This window comes from Talpa europaea (genome assembly GCF_964194135.1).
Source record: "Talpa europaea genome assembly, chromosome: 7".
Taxonomy (NCBI): domain Eukaryota; kingdom Metazoa; phylum Chordata; class Mammalia; order Eulipotyphla; family Talpidae; genus Talpa; species Talpa europaea.
In genome coordinates this window covers 131,349,701-131,367,493 of record NC_140074.1, presented here as the reverse complement: position 1 = coordinate 131,367,493, position 17,793 = coordinate 131,349,701, and the positions used below count along the sequence as shown (strand labels likewise).

The following is a 17,793-nucleotide window of genomic DNA, read 5'->3' as shown; positions in this document are numbered from 1 at the left end:
GTGTCAAGGAGCACAGAGGAGGTGATGAGAGTCCTCTGAGGAACAACTGAGCAGGTAGAGGGAGGAGGGGTCTGCAGGGGCGCCACTGGCCAGGCGCCGGCTGGGTGCATCGGACGCCTCTGGTCCAGAGGAGGAGCCACTCTCAGCCCCAAGTGCCCCTGTGCTGAATGAGATCCCGGTGCCGGGAGCCCCCCCCCCCCACTCCTCACACCCCTCAGCTGTGTCGCACATCCACCTGAGCCCCGGGCTTCGGCAGCATATGCCTGGGTAAGGGGGTGGGAGGAGGGACGGGAGCATCAAGCCCTCCAAGGTCATGGGTCAGACCTGGCTGCAGGGCCAAGCTCTGGGTCCCCAGGCTGTGTTAGCTGAGGCCCCAGCCTCCTGTCCAGCTCCCCTGGGCCCTGGAGAACCCCCACTCTGATGCTGGATTCTCAGCTCTCTCCTGGTCGGCATCCACAGGGCCACCCAGCTCCCTCTGGCCCCCCCACCCCTCCCCACCCCACTCACTCACTGGCTCCTGCCCCAATCCTACATGTGCACAGCAGCTCCGACTGAGTTCCTGGCTTTGGGGGTACAGGGCTGACATCTAGTGGGGAGCAGGCCTAGTGAGTGCCAGCTCACAAGTCCTTGGAGCCCAGAGCATAAGCTGCAGGGCATCCCCAGAAAAGACAGTGCCAGGAGGGGCCTCTTTTTTCCTCTTTTTAGCAGGGAAGACCCAGCCTCCTCTCTCCTTCCCTAGCCTAACAGCAAAGGCAGCTGGGGTAGGGGGAGTTTCGGGCAGGAAGTAAGGACACCGCCATCACAGACCAGGACAAGAGATGTGGGAGGCCTTCAGCCCCCACAAACCACTCCACCACCATCACACCCACTCTACCGCCTCCCTTCAAGCTGTCATTTCAAAAGGCCCTACAGATGAGGAAACTGAGGCATGGGGGAGGGGGATCGTGAGTTGATCTGTCACCACCTAGCAAGTCCTGGCTGGAGCTAGAAACTCCAGGGACTCTGACTGCTCCAGCCCCTTTGTCCTCTCCTGCCCTGGAATGTGGGGTGTGGGGGTGCAGGTGACGGAGGAGAATGTAGGGATCCCTGTAGGCCTGACTGGCCGAGACAGGCCCCTTGGCCTCTGCACATGCAGAGCTCCCCGGGACTCTGGCCGGGCTTGGGCTGTGGCCCACCCCTCCTGGAGCACAGGAGATGGCGGGCGGATGCCCACCAGGTGCCGTTTGCAGGTGCCCCGGGCCCACCTGGAGTGCCCATCATCGTAAGGTACAGCTCCGCCATCGCCATCCACTGGTCCAGCGGAGACCCCGGCCAAGGGCCCATCACCCGCTACGTCATCGAGGCCCGGCCTTCAGGTACGCCCGGCAAAGCCACGGCCACTCCTCCCTCCTTCCCAAGTCCCCGCCCTGGGGCCCCGCTCTCTGTCATCAGCCCAGAAGGTACCTCCAGGGGAGGCAAGAGGTGGGGTGTCGGGGAGCAGGGGACAAGAACCCGGCTGGCCCTTTGTCAGCGGCCACCCAAGTGGTCCCTAGAGAAGGACACTTAGCACCAGGTGGGGGCCAGGGACCTGGGGAGGGGGGTTCATGCAAGCAGCTGGAAGAGCCGCGCCCCCGACCAGCGCCCCCGGGAGGAGGCCGGCTGCCCTGGAGACCCTCGTTGCCCCTTCAAGGCCTGTCTCTGCCAGGGCGCTTATCTCCGCGGTCCCTGTAATGGTACCAACCTCTCCTGTCAAGCCTGAAATCGAATCACAAGAACTTCCAAAGCCGCCAGGAGATGCGCGGCTGCTAGGGCTCCGGGGGGCTGCCGTCCACACTCCTGTTTCAGCCGCCCAGACACCTGCTCCTCCGGTCCCCTTACCCACGGAGCCCTCGGCCACCACCCGCCGCCGCTGCCAGGCTCCTGAGCTAATCAGAGGAGCCAGAGTCAGCAAAGAGCTGCAGGCTTGTTCTTGGAATTCCGGGGATCTGTGATTAGCGACTGAAGTGGGAAAAGGTGGGGACAAAGGCCGCGTCGCTCCACGCAAACAGCGAGTCCTCGCAGAGCGAGACGCGTCAGGCGCAGCTCTAATGGGGAGCCTCGCAACGCCCCCTGCCAGGTGGCTCAGACCTGGGGAGCTGAGCACTGATGGTCTCAGTGGAAAATAGTTTATCATTCCAGTGGCTCCCGGGAGCCGCCACTGCCCCATCGCCGCCCCAACCTTGTGCTAATAATTGCTGTCACGAAGCGCTGACACATCCAGCAGCTCAGATCCAGCGTGCGCCGGGAGGGGTCCGGGGGGCCGGCTCTCTCCTTGCTCCAGCGGCTGCCGAGTTGGCCAGGAAGCAGGGCCCCAGCCTGTTTATCCGACCCAAGCTGGCCGCCAGGGTGCCAGGCTGTGGAATGTTGGCTCAGGACTACGGCCCTGTTGATCTTCCAGCGTTCCCGGGGGCCCCGCGTGGGACCTGCTGCTCCAGGTGCAGGGGTGTGACTTGGCCCACACAGGTGGGATCAGGGACTGAGCCTACGGCGGAGCACGCCAGGACCACCCCCACCCCCGAAGGTCAGGACAGTGCCTGGGAGCTGGTGACAGGGACAGAAGGTGATGAGGAAAGGCTGTGGGGAGAAGGAGCCCCGTGACTCTCTGGCCACATGAGAGCAGGTTCCTCTTGCGGGGTGAGCTGCCCCCCACCCCAGGCGGAGCTGAACACCCTCATCTTCAGGGGGAAATTACTCTTGCCCTATGCATGCCCCCTGCATCGCTTGTGCCTCCTGCGGGCAGGCTCAACCGAGCACGAGCACGCCTGCTTTCTCAAGGGGGCATGGCCAGGGGCTGCAGGTGGAGGGGTGAGGAGTACCCTGCAGAGCTCCCAGCCCTGGAACCCGTCCCGCACATCAGCTGACTCCCAGAGCCACAGTGTGACATGCCAGCAGCTTCTGGTCTGGCCCTGTTGCCCAGGCCCCCCTCTTTTCCATGAGGGGTAGAAGGCGGCTCAAACTCCCAGGGCCCTGGGTGGCAGCAGAGGCCCCGATGAGTCCATCCAGCAAGTCCTGGTTCTCTCCTGATCATGTGTGCCCAGCACCATCCCAGGCATGCAGAGGGGTTCCTTGCTGGGAGCCATTAAAAAACCTGGGGTGAAGCCCCAACTTCACCACTTAGGGTGTGTGACCTTGGGTAGGTGGGCCCAGCTCTCCCTGAGTCTCAGTTTGTTCACCTTTAATGTGGGCACAGTAGTTCCTCCCCCAGCCACTGCGACCAGTATGAAAAGTGAGGCCCTTGAAATCACAGTGCTGGACAAGTATCACCTGTGTGTATCATCCTCGGTGTACCCGCTGAAGGTGAATGAGTTAATCCAATGCCCTGAAAGGAAGATGGATTTGCACCCCAATACTTATACTTCAAGGTATGCAGCACAAAATTGGGGTGCATAGTACTATGAAGAGGCCAAATAATTAGCATTCATCAAGTATTTGGGGTGACTGTGCTGAGTCCTAGGCTACAAAGCCACCTTGTCCCTGATCTCTGCCTTTGATGATTGTCACAGCCTAGCAGACAAGAAAGAGGGGTGCTGAACAAGAACGTGATGTGCATGAGGCAGACACCCAAAACTGAGTAAATAGGATGGAAGGTGAGGCCAACGCACAGGACCCCAGAGCCCTCCATCAGGGTAGAAGACGGCAGACTCAGCTGCTTTTGAACTGGGGGGCCTGTCTGTGCTCTTGGTTCAAAGTTCAGGAATGATGATGGGGGTTGACTTCTCTTGGATTCTCGAGACTTGGGAAGATCCGTAAAAAGCAGTAAGGGAAATAGCGGTTCTAGACGCAGTTCACCAAGGGGGAGATCCAGAGGGCTGACAGACACGTGGAGAAATGGTCAACATCACTCCCAGCCCAAGCGCAAAGATGCCATCTCAGCCTCTGAGAATGGCGCATTTTCAAAAGACCCCAGCAAGTGCTGGAGAGGATGGCAGAAAGAGGAACCTTAATACCCTGTTGGTGGAAGTATGAACGTGTGCAGCCATTGTGGAAAGCAATCTGGATTCACCTTAAGAAACTAAAAAGGGGCCTCCCTGGTGGCACAAGGGGTTAAGACTCAACTTATGAAGCTATCTGCAGCCACTGCAGCATGAGTTCAATCCCCGGCCAGGGAGCTACCCACATGGTGCGGCAGACCTCTCCTGACTTGCCCACTGCCCCCCTCAGCAGTGGATTTCAGATCTGCCTGTTCAGTTCCCCACTCTGTCTCTGGTGAATCCTCTCACCCGCCACACCTCTGGCCTGTACCCCAGCTCTTGTATGCATAAATAAATAAATCTTTTTAAAAAAATACCATCCAACCCAGCATTCCCACCCATGGGCATCTGACCAAAGAACATGAAGCCATCAGCTCCGGAACCTACATGCTCTGGGGTGTTTGTCTCTGAAGTGTCTGCAAAGCCAGGACATGGCGACATCCCAAGTGCCCACAGGTCGAGGATTAGCCCAAGAAGATGTAGTCTGTCCACACCAGGGAATCCTCTTCAGCCATAAGGAAAGACAGGATGCTGCCATTTACAGCAACGTGGAAGGACTTGGAGGGAATCATGTCATAAAGCAAGTCAGGGTGACAAAGTCAAATATTGGACATTTGTATAACAGAGATGCAGCGAAGCAAGATACTTAGAAAAATGAGCAGATGTTAATAAGCAGAGTGAAGTTTCTGAGGTTAAGGGGAAAGAAGAAAGGGTCAAAAGGGGGGTCTAAGGGATGGTGGTGGGGAAATGAATGAATGAATGAATGGTATCAACTAAAAAAAAATGATGGAGACAAAGACTATGGCCCCAGGGACGGGCGGAGCTGAGGCTGGGGAGCAGCCTGCACCTGAAAGCCAGCTCTTGGCAGAAGGATTTTGGAAACAGGCAGAAGGAGCAGGGGGGAAGGAGGGGCAGCCCCATGGGAGCCTGTCCAGGGTCCTTAGCTCCCTGATGGCAGCAGCGTGGAGGCCACACAGGCAGCTGAGCTCAGCCGTCCATGCCCTTTCTGGTTCACATGGGGAGGTCATCTGAGCAGGACCTGGTGCCTTGGCACTTGGGGGCCAAGCCAGCCCACCACTGGCACCAGCAGGAAGACTCACTGCTTTCACAGGCCAGCAGTCCCATTTGCTCTATCAAGGGCCCCATCAACTCCCCGCTGACATGGGGTCACGTCCACGGACAGCACATCCACAGTTGCCCTGGAGTGAGGTGAAAGTCGATTCCGTCCCACAAGGGCCAGACCCAGAGCTGCAGGCCAAAGGAGACAGGCCTGAGGGAGGCTCAGGAGATCCAAGGACAGCAGGGCTGGACAGAGGGGCCCTCCCACCTTCCCTGGGCCTCCTTCTCCTCAGCTCTGCCCCTGAGCATGGAGGGAACAGAGGATGCCCCCCCTCAAATCCAAGCAGCATGACCAAATGTTCTCAGGCAACCCCAACCTTCTTGCACCTGTTATTTAAAAACCAAATACCCTCTTCTTTGTGTACCCCACCACTCCGACACATGTTAACTAAGAAACGGGTCAGAAAGCCAGGTGCCTGGTAAGTAGAGGAAGGCATACTGATGTGACAAAATAATGCAGCCCCCTCTGTCCTGTTGACCAGCACCTTCTAGTACCACGGACAGGGACTCTGCAGCGTTCTGTCCATCCATGTGCTAAGAAGGGGTCTGTTTCCTGGAGGGTGGTATCACAATGATGGCGACCGTATTTTCTGCATATTATACATTTGATCATGTTTTACAGTTGCTTTAATAAAAAGAAAAGGGTCCCAAAATCCACTTTAAAAAAATACACACCCCCTGAGGACCTACTGTGCGCCAGGCACTGCAGATGAGTATTGACAGGGCCAGCACATGGGCCCCACCCTCAGGGAGCCAATTAGGGTCTGGATGGGGTTCCCCTCACTGGCACTGCCCTCTCTGCACTCTTGCAGATGAGGGGCTATGGGACGTCCTCATCAAAGACATCCCCAAGGAGGTGACCTCCTACACGTTCAGCATGGACATCCTAAAGCCAGGCGTGAGCTACGACTTCCGGGTCATCGCGGTCAACGACTATGGCTTCGGTGCCCCCAGCAGCCCCTCCCAGTCTGTGCCAGGTACTGTGGGGTGGGGTGGAGAGGAAGAGGGCACCGAGCACCAGCAGCTGTGGGGTGGGGACCAACATGCATTACCCTCCCTAGTCTCCCAGGCAGCGGGCCTGAGACAGCTTCCTGCTCTGGAAGACACCAGGGCCTTGGATCTGCCGGGTTCTTCTCTAAGGACTCATGGCAGAAGGTCGATGAGCTTGTGGATGAACCCTTGGACCCATGATAAGAGGGTCTGTGAACCCATCACCCAAGAGATTCGAGGGTACCAGGCCATAAGCTGCATGTTTCCAGGGAAACTGCCCCCAAAAGCAGGCACAGTCAGCAAGCTGTGGAGCAGGCCTGGAGCATCAGAATGAACAGCGCTGGGTGGGTAGGGTCCCCTCCTCTCCCTTGTCACCTCTTTCTTTGGGCCCATCACATCTCAGAGCTCACAGTGGCCCCAGATACCAAAACCCATGACCCCAAATCTATTCGCTAACCACTTTTAATACCAAGCCCCACCCCTCAAGGTAGCAATATAACTAAAACTTCTATTCATCAAATGAGCTTCAGAAACCATCCTCTGCCCTTGCCCAGAACCAAATAGTAGAAAAGAAATGCTTCAAGACAGAAAGAGATGAGCCAGCCCTCTCCAGGAAGCAGCCTGATGCCCACTAGCTGGGGGCTTTGAAAGAAGGGGCACCCCATTTGAGACAGATTAAAGACCCGCTCATGTCCACCCTCCCTAGTACCCCCACTTACTGCTACCAGAAAGATTCAGTCCCAGTTGAACTTGAAAGAAACTCTCCCCAGGCACCTTTGCAACCCAAATGTGGGCCTACATGTTAGGATAAGTGGTAGGTGGAGAGAAATTAACAAAAAATCAGCAAGCACACACTGCCTTTCCTCCTGCCCGTGTCTTTGGCAGACATCACTGATCGATCGCAGAGCTGTTTCCCAGAGAGCCCAGAACACTTCTCAAAACTCTTATCCCAGCAGTAACTGATCAGAGCTCCCACTTTAGCTGAAACTGTCCCTGCTGACTTGGTCATAGAGTCTTCCTATTTCAAAGGGCACCACCGCACCTACCCATACGTGGTGCCAGCAGGTAGGGTCCCAGCTGCAGCAGGAGGCTCAGAGGCAGGAGCGGCTGGGCTCCCTGGACCTGACACCCCTGTCCATGTTCCAGCCCAGAAAGCCAACCCCTTCTACGAGGAGTGGTGGTTCTTGGTGGTCATTGCCCTGGTCGGCCTCATCTTCATCCTGCTTCTGGTCTTTGTACTCGTCATTCGAGGCCAGAGCAAGAAGTATGCCAAGAAGACAGACTCAGGTGAGCTGGCGCCAGCCTCGCTGGCTGAGGGGCCCGTGGAGCTGCCTCCCCTGTGGCTTGGACAGGATGGGGGGGGTATCTCTCCTGCTGTGATGGCTGGACTGGCCTAGGGTCCAGCACACAACCTCCATCTCCTATTGTGGCTTCAAAGAGGGGGTGACCCAGCCTGTGGGGGGAGGCCCCCAGGGTAAAGGATGACATCAGTGACAGGCATCAATCTCCCTCCCAGGCAACAGTGCTAAGTCCGGTGCCCTGGGCCATGGGGAGATGATGAGCTTGGACGAAAGCAGCTTTCCTGCCCTAGAACTCAACAACCGGCGGCTTTCAGTCAAGAACTCCTTCTGCCGAAAGAACGGGCTCTATACCAGGTAGAGTCAAGAATGGGGGGCGGGAGTAGGCTGGGGTTGGGAGGGAGGTGCAGCATTCCCTGGCCAAGTTCCCAGACTTGGCCTCACCCTGTCCTGAAAGGCCACTCAAGCTCAGGCCGGGAACGGCCAGCAGAAAGACACAGCAGGACCCGGCAGCCCCACCAGAAGCCGGGGCCGCAGCCCGGGCCTGCACACACGAGAGTCACAGTTGGGACTGAGGGGTTCATGCCAGGGACAGCAGAATGCAAATCACTTGCATGGTTGCGCAAACCCACCTACGGGTCTTCAGAGCCAGCTGCTGCAGCAACAAGGCTGTAGCCATGTTAGACTCATTCCCCAAAGGTGAGGGGCACCCAAGAAAAGTATGCTGGGCACATACGCCCAAATGAGAGGTGCCAGGGGTCCCCCCATGATTGCTCCCAATTCTGGAAAGTTCATTCAGAGTATCAACCCACCCCGGACCCCGCCCCCTGGCCCTCTGCTCTTTACATTTGCTGTAGCTGGAGAGCAGTTTGCTCCCAACCCTCCCAAGGCCGGGCTCAGCGTCCTCAGAGGCCAGCCTCCCACAGCAGCCGAGCAGGAGAGGCTGAGGCTGACGGGCCGGCTCCCATTCTCCCGTGAGTTCTCACTCCCTGTGGCCACCAGGCTGCCCGTTTCCAAGGGCAGGGTCCGCTGACTTCCCCTGACATGAACCGGCGGTGGTGTGCTCAGCAGAGATTGGGGTGTTGTGACCCAGGGGCTCCCATTTCTGGCCTGGGCCCTATTAACATTCCAGGCTCATCAGAGGTGCCCGGGGTGGGGGTGGGGCGGCCTCTCCCAGAGCTGCTCACAAAGCTGCTCTGTCTCCTGGAGGGAAGAGGCTGTGTGTGTTCATCGGGCACAGGGGGAGGCGGGCGGGCGGCGAGGCCCGGCTCTCATCCCCCGCCAAATCCAGCTTTCCAAGGGAAGGGCCATTCGAGGCCAGGGCTCGGGCCCAGCACGCCCAGCACGGCCACCACGGCCCGCCAGGCTGACTCCGGGACCCTGCCACACGGAACAAGGGGGTGTTTCATGGCCGGCTGGGCCTCCTGGGCCTCTCGCGCCCACAGTGTACACAGCACGGCCCCCGCGTGTCCCTGCACTGCTGTGTATACACAGAAGTCCCGCCTGTGCCCAAACAGCCCCAGGCTCGGGGCCCTGCCTGTCACCCCCCACTCACCCTGTCACCCCCCACTCACCCTGCATGTCACCAGGACAGCATCACCCTAGGTGAACCCCATTTTCTCCTCGGATTGTACGTTTGCCTGTCTTGTCCTCAAGAAGCCCCTGCCAGGACTGTTTCTGTTTATTTTCAAGTGTTTAAAGAAGAGGCTTTGTTGATGGGAATGAAATCAGATACAAGAAAAGGATGGAGGTGAAGAGGCTCGGGGGTGCAGAGGGGGTGCTAGTGCCCTGTTCCCAGGCCACTGGATTGTTCTCAGAGCTGCTGCACCCCCGTGCGGGCCAGCCAGAGTTCAGAACCAGGGTTCCAGCAGCCTGGGGCTGCCTGGACAGATCTCAGGACGTCAGACCCTGGGCAGTACCCCCTTGTACCCCATCCTGAGGAGACACAAACAGGCAGAGTGTTTGAGGACTCCAGTCATAGGTGCCCCCAAGGGGCCCTGCCCACTGCCCCACCCTCTCTGGTCATCAGCAGAACCCCATCAGCAGGCAAGGGCTGAGGCACCCGCCCATCCCAGGGGCTTGTTCAAATGACTCCCCGTAGGCTTCTAACACCCCCCGGAAACAGCTTTCTCTGGGGCACAGGTGGGCATGAGGGAGGGGGAGCCGGTAGTCCCTGCCAGCTCCACCTGTGCATTAACCCTCTCCAGCGCCCTCCATGCGTGTAGGGGTTGCAGGGGGAGCTCGTCTGCGGTGCAGGCGCCCGGACTCCCCTGAGGTTCTGCCTCCATGGGGCGCAGGGATGCTCTGGAACATGCCCCGCCAGGGTCCCAATGCCCCGTAGCTGGCCCGTGAAGCACCCCCTCGGCATGGGGGCCTTCCCTGAGCAACACTGCCCTCAGCCTCCCCCCTCCCTTCCGCAGGTCTCCCCCCAGGCCCAGCCCCGGCAGCCTCCACTACTCCGACGAGGATGTCGCCAAGTACAACGACCTCATCCCCGCAGAGAGCAGCAGCCTGACCGAGAAGCCCTCGGAGGTGTCCGACTCGCAGGTGAGGGCCGGGGGACAGGCCTCGAGAGGCCCGGGCGACCCTCCCAGGGTGCAGTTTGGGCCTGCGGCCCATCAAGGAGCTTCCTTGCCCCGTCCTTAAGGGGGTGTGAGATCTCAGGGGCCCCAGGCAATGCTCCAGAAGTCCCACGGGGGCCAGCTGCCACCACCCAAGCTCTGCTCAGTTTGCACCCACTGCTAATAGGGCTCCCCGCACCTTGACCACAGAGAACCCCCAAGAGCGTGGTCTGCTGGAGTCACCCCGCGTCAATTACGCAGTAGTGCTGGCCGGTGAAGGAGCACAGGACAGGCTGGGGCGTTGAAAGAACATCTGGCCTTTGCAGGGGCCCGAGAGCTGCTAACCTTAGGCCGTCAGGGCCAGAGGGGTCCAGAAACAGGTCTGGGTGCCCCGGAGCCACCAGGTGCCCCGGGTGGGGAGCAGTGTGGAGCAGCGGGGCATTAATCTTGGGAGGTGGCGCCCTGAGTTTGGGTCAGGTTCTGCTCCCTCTGAGCTGGGGCGTCCTGGGGGTGGTAAATCACCTCTTCGAGCCTCGGTTTCTGCATCTGAAGAATGGGCAGGAACAATAAGGGGCGAATTCTCCGAGGTTAGGCACAGGGAAGCTTGGCACAGGCTGGCACTCAGTGCTCACACACACAGGGGCGGTGCCTCTGGCAGACTCAGGACATGGCGGCCCCCAGGGACCGTCCTGAGCTGTGGGGAGAGGGGATGTGTGCATTCCAGTGACATGAGGTGACGGCCTCCCGCCCAGGGCTCTCGGCCTTGGCCAGGCCTGGCGCTTGCAAGCAGGGGCTGTGAAAGGCCACTGTGTCCCACGCCCTGGACCTTTCCGCCCAATTCTGGGAGAGGACATAGAGGACGAGGCACCAGCAGGGACCAGGGCTGTGGGCCGGGAGGAGGGGCCAGTGAGCTGGGATCTGGTGACCGGCCTGGACCCAGGGCCTCCCCCTCGCTGCTGTTTTGTTCAGCTCCAAGGCCCCTGATGGACCTGGCAGAAGCCAAGAGGCCAGAGGGAAGGCCCCGGCGCAGAGCTGGCAGGGTCAGAGACCCCAGTTCAGCCCGACTTGCGCAGGGACTCATGTGATGCAGGTCAGGACTTCTGTTAGGAGCATTTCATTCTGTGCAGCCTCCCCGAAGCAGGAATTTTCATTCTTTCTGCCCAGCAAGGGTAATGACCATTTAGTAACCATTTGGACTCAGCCACTCGATGTCTGTGGAGAGGGTGAAGGCAGTGGCTGTGGAACTCTGTGCCCACAGCCCTGTGCCCTGCTGGTGCTTCATCCTCTCCCAGAATCAGGCAGAAAGGCCCAGGCCATGGCATTCCCCGGCTGCCCCATCGGCTGCCCTGGCCTTCAGCATGGGCACTGTGCTGCCGTGCCTGCTGGCCGAGTGCCCATCCATCGGGGTCAGTCCTCAGCTGAAGGCAGAAGGAAGTGCCGGATGCTCCGGCGCCCTGGGTAGCCACCCCTGCGTCTGGAGATTCCCATACAGGACACAGAGGGCAGGCCAGAGGGTCTTACTGTGGACAGAACAGCCAGCCCCCCGCTGCCCTCATCACCGTGCGAAGCAACAGGAGCAGCAGAGCCACGATGGAGTGTCTGGGAGGGGAGGCTGGGACTGTCCACTCCTCCTGCCTCTCTGCGGGTCAGCAGCCACACAGGCTGACCCTGAACTTCAGCTGCTCTTGTTCTGAAGCCCCCGCCCCCCAGGTCCTCTGACAGTGAATTTTGCATATGATTCTGTCTCATATCCTAAGTCAGACCCCTCAAAACTCACTCTTAAAAGTGGGGAAATCTGCCCAGCCGCCCCCTGCCAGATGGTGGCAGAGACAGAGCCCACGTTGCTCATGAACAGACACGTGATACCATGTGAGCCCACCTGGGGCTGTGGGGGAAGCTGGGGGAAGGGGCTGCTGTGCCCAGAGAGCAGGGGGTGAAGGTGGGAGCTGCGCCTCACCTGCGGGGTGCTAGTGGAAGTGGGTTCCAGACAGAGAAACCCCAAAGACTAAGATTGAAAGACCTGTGGCTTGTTTGCTGGCACTTCTGAAAGTGAAGCCTGGCTGCGTTCTACGCTCATTTTCAAAATAAGAGCCTGAACGTGGCAGAGAATGGCTTGGTGAGCACATCTCAGAGGAGGGGCAATTGCAAGCCAGGGGCGAGCCCAGTGGAGCCCCGCCCAGTGGAGGTGTAAATCTTTGTCATCTCCCGGGGCAGCGAGTCATCATGGGCTTAAGCGACGTGCAAAGTAAGAAATAGGAGAGGACCCGCTCGAGGGCCTCCGCTGGGTGTCAGGCCCCACATCATCACCCTGGACAGTTACAGGGCCCTAAGAGGCAGGCACGGCTCCCAGCCCGGGCAGAGGGTGCCCCTCCTTCCCTGGCAGGAGTGGGGGTGGGGCGGGTGAAGACAAGAATGGGTCAGCTCTCGCCCCTGCAGGCTCCTGTGGCCCCCACACAGCTGGACCCTGGGGGCACCTGGGAGGCCCAAGCGCTGGTTGAGTGAGTTTTGCATATGACTTCTGGCTAATAGTGCATATGACTCCACTTTTTTATCCCAAAAAGACGTGTTCACCCCACTGCACCGCCTCAGGCCCAGTGCGCATGTGTGGCGGCAGAACCGACCCGTGCAAGCCACCCGACGGGGTGTCCTGACCTAGAGAGGACCACGTGTGTCTAATAATCACGTCTTTTTATTTCTCACAAAAATATCGGCACCTCAGTAACTGATTTCAAGGGGGAAGTGATGGACAAAAAGCTTCCTGTTCCCTGTGGTGCCGACAAGCCCCCGTGAGGCGTCCCAGAGACCAGGAAGCCCCTGGAGGACAACCTGGAGGAAGTGGCATCTCAGCTGGGCCTGGAAGTGTGAACATGGCTAGGCCCTATGTGGAAGGGAGCCATGCGGGGGTGTTGCAGAGTCGGGGGGTAGCTGTCCTCGCCCTCCCTCCACCAAGGGTCTCCTTTGTCAGCGCTGGCCCTTGTCTCCCAGCTTTTTTCAGCCTGACACATGCAGATCCTGGAACCCCACAAACTAGAAAACACTCCAAGAAGCTAACCCTGCACTTCACACATGCTGGTGGAAGCTGTGGCTGTGCTGGGAGGGAGGAATTCAATAACTGGGAAACAGGCTCCAGCAGACCAGCAGCGGGACCTTGGTCCTGGGGCTCAGGACTGGCAGTGCAGATTCAAATGTGGGGCCCGCTGGCTGGGGGGCCATGGCAGCCTGGCCCGGCCCAGCTCCCTGGCGCGGAGGGCAGGTGGAAGGAGAGGCCTCCCTCCTCGAGGGAGGTCCTCACCCAGGCATCCCTGACAGCTGTGGGCAGTCTCCTCACCGGCAAGGGCACAGGTGTCCTCGTGACCTAACATCTAAAGAACTTTCCTGGAAGACATCCAGATAGAAAATGCAGGGAATCCAGGGCCTGACAAAATTCCTCCAGGGGGTGGCGGGGAGGCATCCAGTAAGGAAAGCACTGACACCCCCACCTCTTATCCCAGCAGGCGCAGCCCCTGTGGGGGAAGACACAGCTAGTTCAAAGGAAAGCGCGTCAGTGGGGATACATGCCTCATGGGGCTGGGGGCGCCCTGGGGATCACAGAGGAGGGGTCCTCTGGGGCAGCGCCTTCCTGCCAGACTGCAGGAGTTTCAACCAAAGGGGTGACCCAGCCTGGCCCCGGGGGTGTCAACACCATCCCCCAACCTGGCAGCACCGGCCCCAGCTCCAGCTGAGTTGGGTGCTAGGGACCCTGTAGACGGGGACAGAACAGCAAGAGACAAGACTTGCCTTTGCCCATCTCTTTTGTTTCTCTTCTCTGGGGTACTCCCTCCTGCCAGTCCATCAGCAGGCCTGGAGTTGGGGCTCCCCCCTCCTCCCCACCTCCCCACCTCCTTGCGGGCCTGCAGCAGCGCATGAAAGGCCCCTTTGTGCAGCCGTCACTGGGAAGCTGCATTCATTTACCCAGGGCCAAGGGAGAGTTGAAAGCCAGAATGGAGGCCTCTGCCCCCCTCGCTTGCTTTCGTCTCTTCTCACCCCACCCCCATCCAGAGAAGAAACAGATGTTCCGGAGGTGGAGGCTGGAGCCCAGTGGCTGATGCAAAGACCTCGCCTTCCTCTGCCTTGGGAGGCTGAGCGAGGGCAGGGAGCCGACCCCTGCCTCCTGCAGGGCCCGCTGCTCTTGAGTTTCCTTCCTTGTTTCCCGTCCCCACTGGGAATCTGCCCACAGAGTGTTGGCACACAGTAGGTGCTCAGCAGATGGGAGCTGGATGAATGGGCTTTGGGGTCTGTGTCCCCAGGAGTCCCAGAGAGCCCCATGACTCTGCCAAGCAGGCCCAGGGTGGGGTGGCAGCCGCCCAGCAACCTCCCCCTGGCCCTGCCCCTTCTGACCTCAGGGGGGACATCAGGGCCCTTCTCACTCAGGGGCATCCTTACCGTCTCAGTCTCTCTTATACAAGCGCCTTTCCCCTTGAGAGCTGCAGGGATCCCCCGTTTTACAGACCAGGGTATTGAGGCCGAGGGAGGCTAAGAGATGGGCCCACACATCTGGCTGGTGAGAGACAGAGTCGGACCTGGGCCGCCACCTCCTCCCCAGGGACTCACTTGCCCTGGGCTGGCCCCACAGTGATGGGATTCCGCTCCAGGGCTGGGGCCTGGGACTCGATGAAGTTCTAGAACCTCTAGCAAGGATGCTGGCAACTGAGCAGGTTCGAGAGTGCCCTCCCAGAGAGGTCTAACCTGGAAGGGAAATTGTGGGGTGCTCCCCTCTCACCCCCCCCACTCACAGACCCTCACCGCTCTGGGACCAGAAGGACCCCCAGCCCGCTGCATCAGGCATCCACCTCAGGGTCCTCAGCCGCCCCCTCCTCTGGCCTGCTTGCCGCAGCCCCTGGCGTCAGGTGCCCAGCTCAGCCCTCCCTGCTCCCGCCATATGGAGCCCTCCGTCCCTGCAGCCCTTTGTTCACTCCCGGCCAGCAGCTGGGCTGCAGCAGGGAAAGGAGCTTGTATTGTGCCACGTTGCATCATGGGGGGGCCAGTGAGGGACTTTCCATTGTCTTGGCAGCCAGCCCTGCCTGGCAAAGAGGCTGAGGTCCTGGGGGTGTCTGCTGGGGGGCGGGTGCGAGGAGAGGGGCTGGCCTGAGGAGGAGGGAGGGCAGAGACTTAAATTAGCTGCTTGATAGGGGGGCATCAAATCCCCAGGCTGGAAGAACTCCCTCCTCTGACCTCTGCCCTGAGTGTAGGAGCGCGTGGGTTTTGGAAAGTCCAGCAGATCTGACTGCGAGCCGAGTCATCGTTTCCTTGGGCAGAACCCCCTCCTGTCTCTGCCCTTGAGTCTTATCAGCAGGCAGGTAGCGTTTGAAGCTGCAGCACAGAGGTGGGGGTTCAATATGGCAGCTCCCCGCCACAGGCGGGCGCCCTGGCAACCCACCATCATCACTGCCCTGTCCCCACAGTCGCTTCTCTTGAGGGTCTCGATGCCGCCAAGGACTCTGACTTGCTGAGAACAAGCTGGCATTACGCTTCCCTCCATTGGTTCTCTTGGCCTGTAAACCAGGATGCGGCCCGCCTCGCCCAGCTCATGGGCCTTGGACTGTTGGACTGCTGGTGGCACTTTGGTCTTTTGCCCAAGCGTGTTCCATTTAGGTGGTGAAATGGGCCCCGCCGAGCTTGCATTTGCTTCAGGGAGGAGGCAAGCGAGGCAGGGCCTGCTGAGCAGCATTTCCCCGAGCGCACTAAAAGCACAGTGCATCTCTTCCAGAGCATTCTAAGGGCTTCCCATCTGCTGTCTTATTAGTTCTGAAAAGTGCTGGGAGCCGGGGGAGGGGGAGGGGTGCCTGGTGTTTTTAGGCCGAGATTCTGAGCCCTCCTGTTTCGCTCTCCTGCTCACACGGGCTCCCGTCTGTCTGGTGCTGATTTCTCCATCGGTGGATGACGCAGGGGCCCAGGACACCAAAGTACAGCAATTTAGCAACTATTTAATATCTGATGTTTTCTGAAATGGACCAGAAAAGGCACCAGAGAAGTTGGCGGGTAAAGGTTGGAAACGCGTGTTGATGTGCTGCTTTGACTTATTTTATTTTATTGTATTTTTTTAAAGATTTATTTGTGTATATATACAAGAGCTGGGATACAGGCCAGAGGTGTGGAGGGTGAGAGGATTCGCCAGCAACAGAGTGGGGAACAGAACAGGCAGATCGACTGAAATACACTGCTGAGGGGAGCAGGGAGCCAGACAGGAGAGGTCTGCTGCGCCATGTGGGTAGCTCCCTGGCCAGGGATCGAACTTGTGCTGCAGTGACTGCTGATAGCTTCATAGGTTACGTCTTAACCCCTTGTGCCACCAGGGAGGACCCCTTATTTTATTTTAATATCCTTGAACTTATTCTAGAGCCGAGTGTCGCTTTTACTCTGGATCACAAGTGCTTGAGCACCGGCCTCTGCTCAGACCCAGGTGCCTCTCAAAGTCTTATATTCTGGGCCTGGCTTTGCCCCCAGGCAGGCAGCCAGGGAGGGGGCCATGGCGTCCCATGGGTGGGCCTATGGTCTGAAATGTGGGCTTTGTTATTGTTTAGGAATGGAGACAACAGCCTTTGCCAACGTGGCTCATTACTCACAGTCCCCAGGAAGACACCCCTCTCGCCCCGCACCCCCCTGCTCACAGGGCACCCCCCTGCTCACAGGCTTGACCAGGACACAGAGGGAGCAGGAGAAAAATGTGGGCAACTGTGCAGGTTCCCACAGGAGAGGGGAGCAGGGAAGCTTGAGCTAGTTTGCATAGGTCCAGTGAAATCCAGGATGTAGGTCCTGTCCCTGCTGTCTGGTACCTGAACCTGGGGTGATGGGGAACAGAGGGTCGTGTGTCAGTCTGAGAGCTTTTAGGGGAGGAGGGTTCTTTGCTACCCCCAAAAACCAATCTGGGAAGGTGGACACCTTCCAGGGTTAGCAAGCGATATTCTGTAAATAAAAAGCCTTTGTTCGCTCCAAGAAGTCAGACACGAAGGACACATGTTGTGCTTCATTTTTCATGAAATATCCAGAAGAGCAGATCCTCAGAGACAGAGAGGATGGGCAGGGCGGGCGCAGGTACCCACAGCCCAGGGCCTGCAGGAGGCCGCCCCCAGAAACCCACCAGGCACCCTGCCCTCCAGCCCTCCCTCTGCCCCTGTCCCCAGGGCCACTGACCCCCGCTTCTCTGTCCCCCCAGGGAAGCGACAGTGAGTACGAGGTGGACTCCAACCACCAGAAGGCCCACTCCTTCGTCAACCACTACATCAGCGACCCCACGTATTACAACTCCTGGCGGCGGCAGCAGAAGGGCATCTCCAGGGCACAGGCCTACAGCTACACCGAGAGCGACTCGGGCGACCCCGACCACACCACCGCGGCCAACAGTGGCGGCGCCCAGCAGGGCAGCCTCTTCCGGCCCAAGGCCAGTCGGACCCCAACGCCCCAAAATCCTCCTAACCCCCCAAGTCAGCAGAGCACCCTCTACCGCCCCCCCAGCAGCCTGGCCCCCGGCTCCCGGGCTCCTATAGCAGGATTTTCGTCATTTGTTTGACATCGGAAGGGGAAAAAGAGAAGAAAGAAGCCCCACACCCCTCCGCCCCTCCCGCACCGCCTGCCAGAAAACAGAAACACCAAGAAACCAGTCAACTCTTCACCTCCCAAGTTTATTTTTCCAGAGATTCCAGGGCCAGCAAAGCCGGTGTTGAGAAGAGGGAGAAGGAAACCACGAGAACACGTGTGTGGCCAGCCACTGGTCGCCTTCCAGATCGTGGGGTTCACTGCTCCTTCAGGGAGCAAGCAGAGTTGGGGGAACAGTGCGGACGACGCGGAATGGGGTGGACC

The 17,793-nt window shown here is 59.2% G+C and overlaps 1 protein-coding gene across 1 annotated transcript in view; it reads left to right on the top strand.

Annotated features, from left to right (window-relative positions):
• The window catches only part of SDK2 (sidekick cell adhesion molecule 2), a gene marked incomplete at both ends in the record, with an annotated part of 223,168 nt that extends 205,665 nt beyond the window's left edge, over positions 1–17,503 (top strand). Inside the window, 6 exons of the mRNA XM_084238690.1 lie at positions 1,230–1,355; positions 5,921–6,085; positions 7,245–7,385; positions 7,615–7,753; positions 9,817–9,943; positions 17,150–17,503. Of these exons, the coding sequence (XP_084094816.1) occupies positions 1,230–1,355; positions 5,921–6,085; positions 7,245–7,385; positions 7,615–7,753; positions 9,817–9,943; positions 17,150–17,503 (1,052 nt within the window). The remainder of the gene's footprint in view (positions 1–1,229; positions 1,356–5,920; positions 6,086–7,244; positions 7,386–7,614; positions 7,754–9,816; positions 9,944–17,149) is intronic.
• Positions 17,504–17,793: the final 290 nt, after the last annotated feature.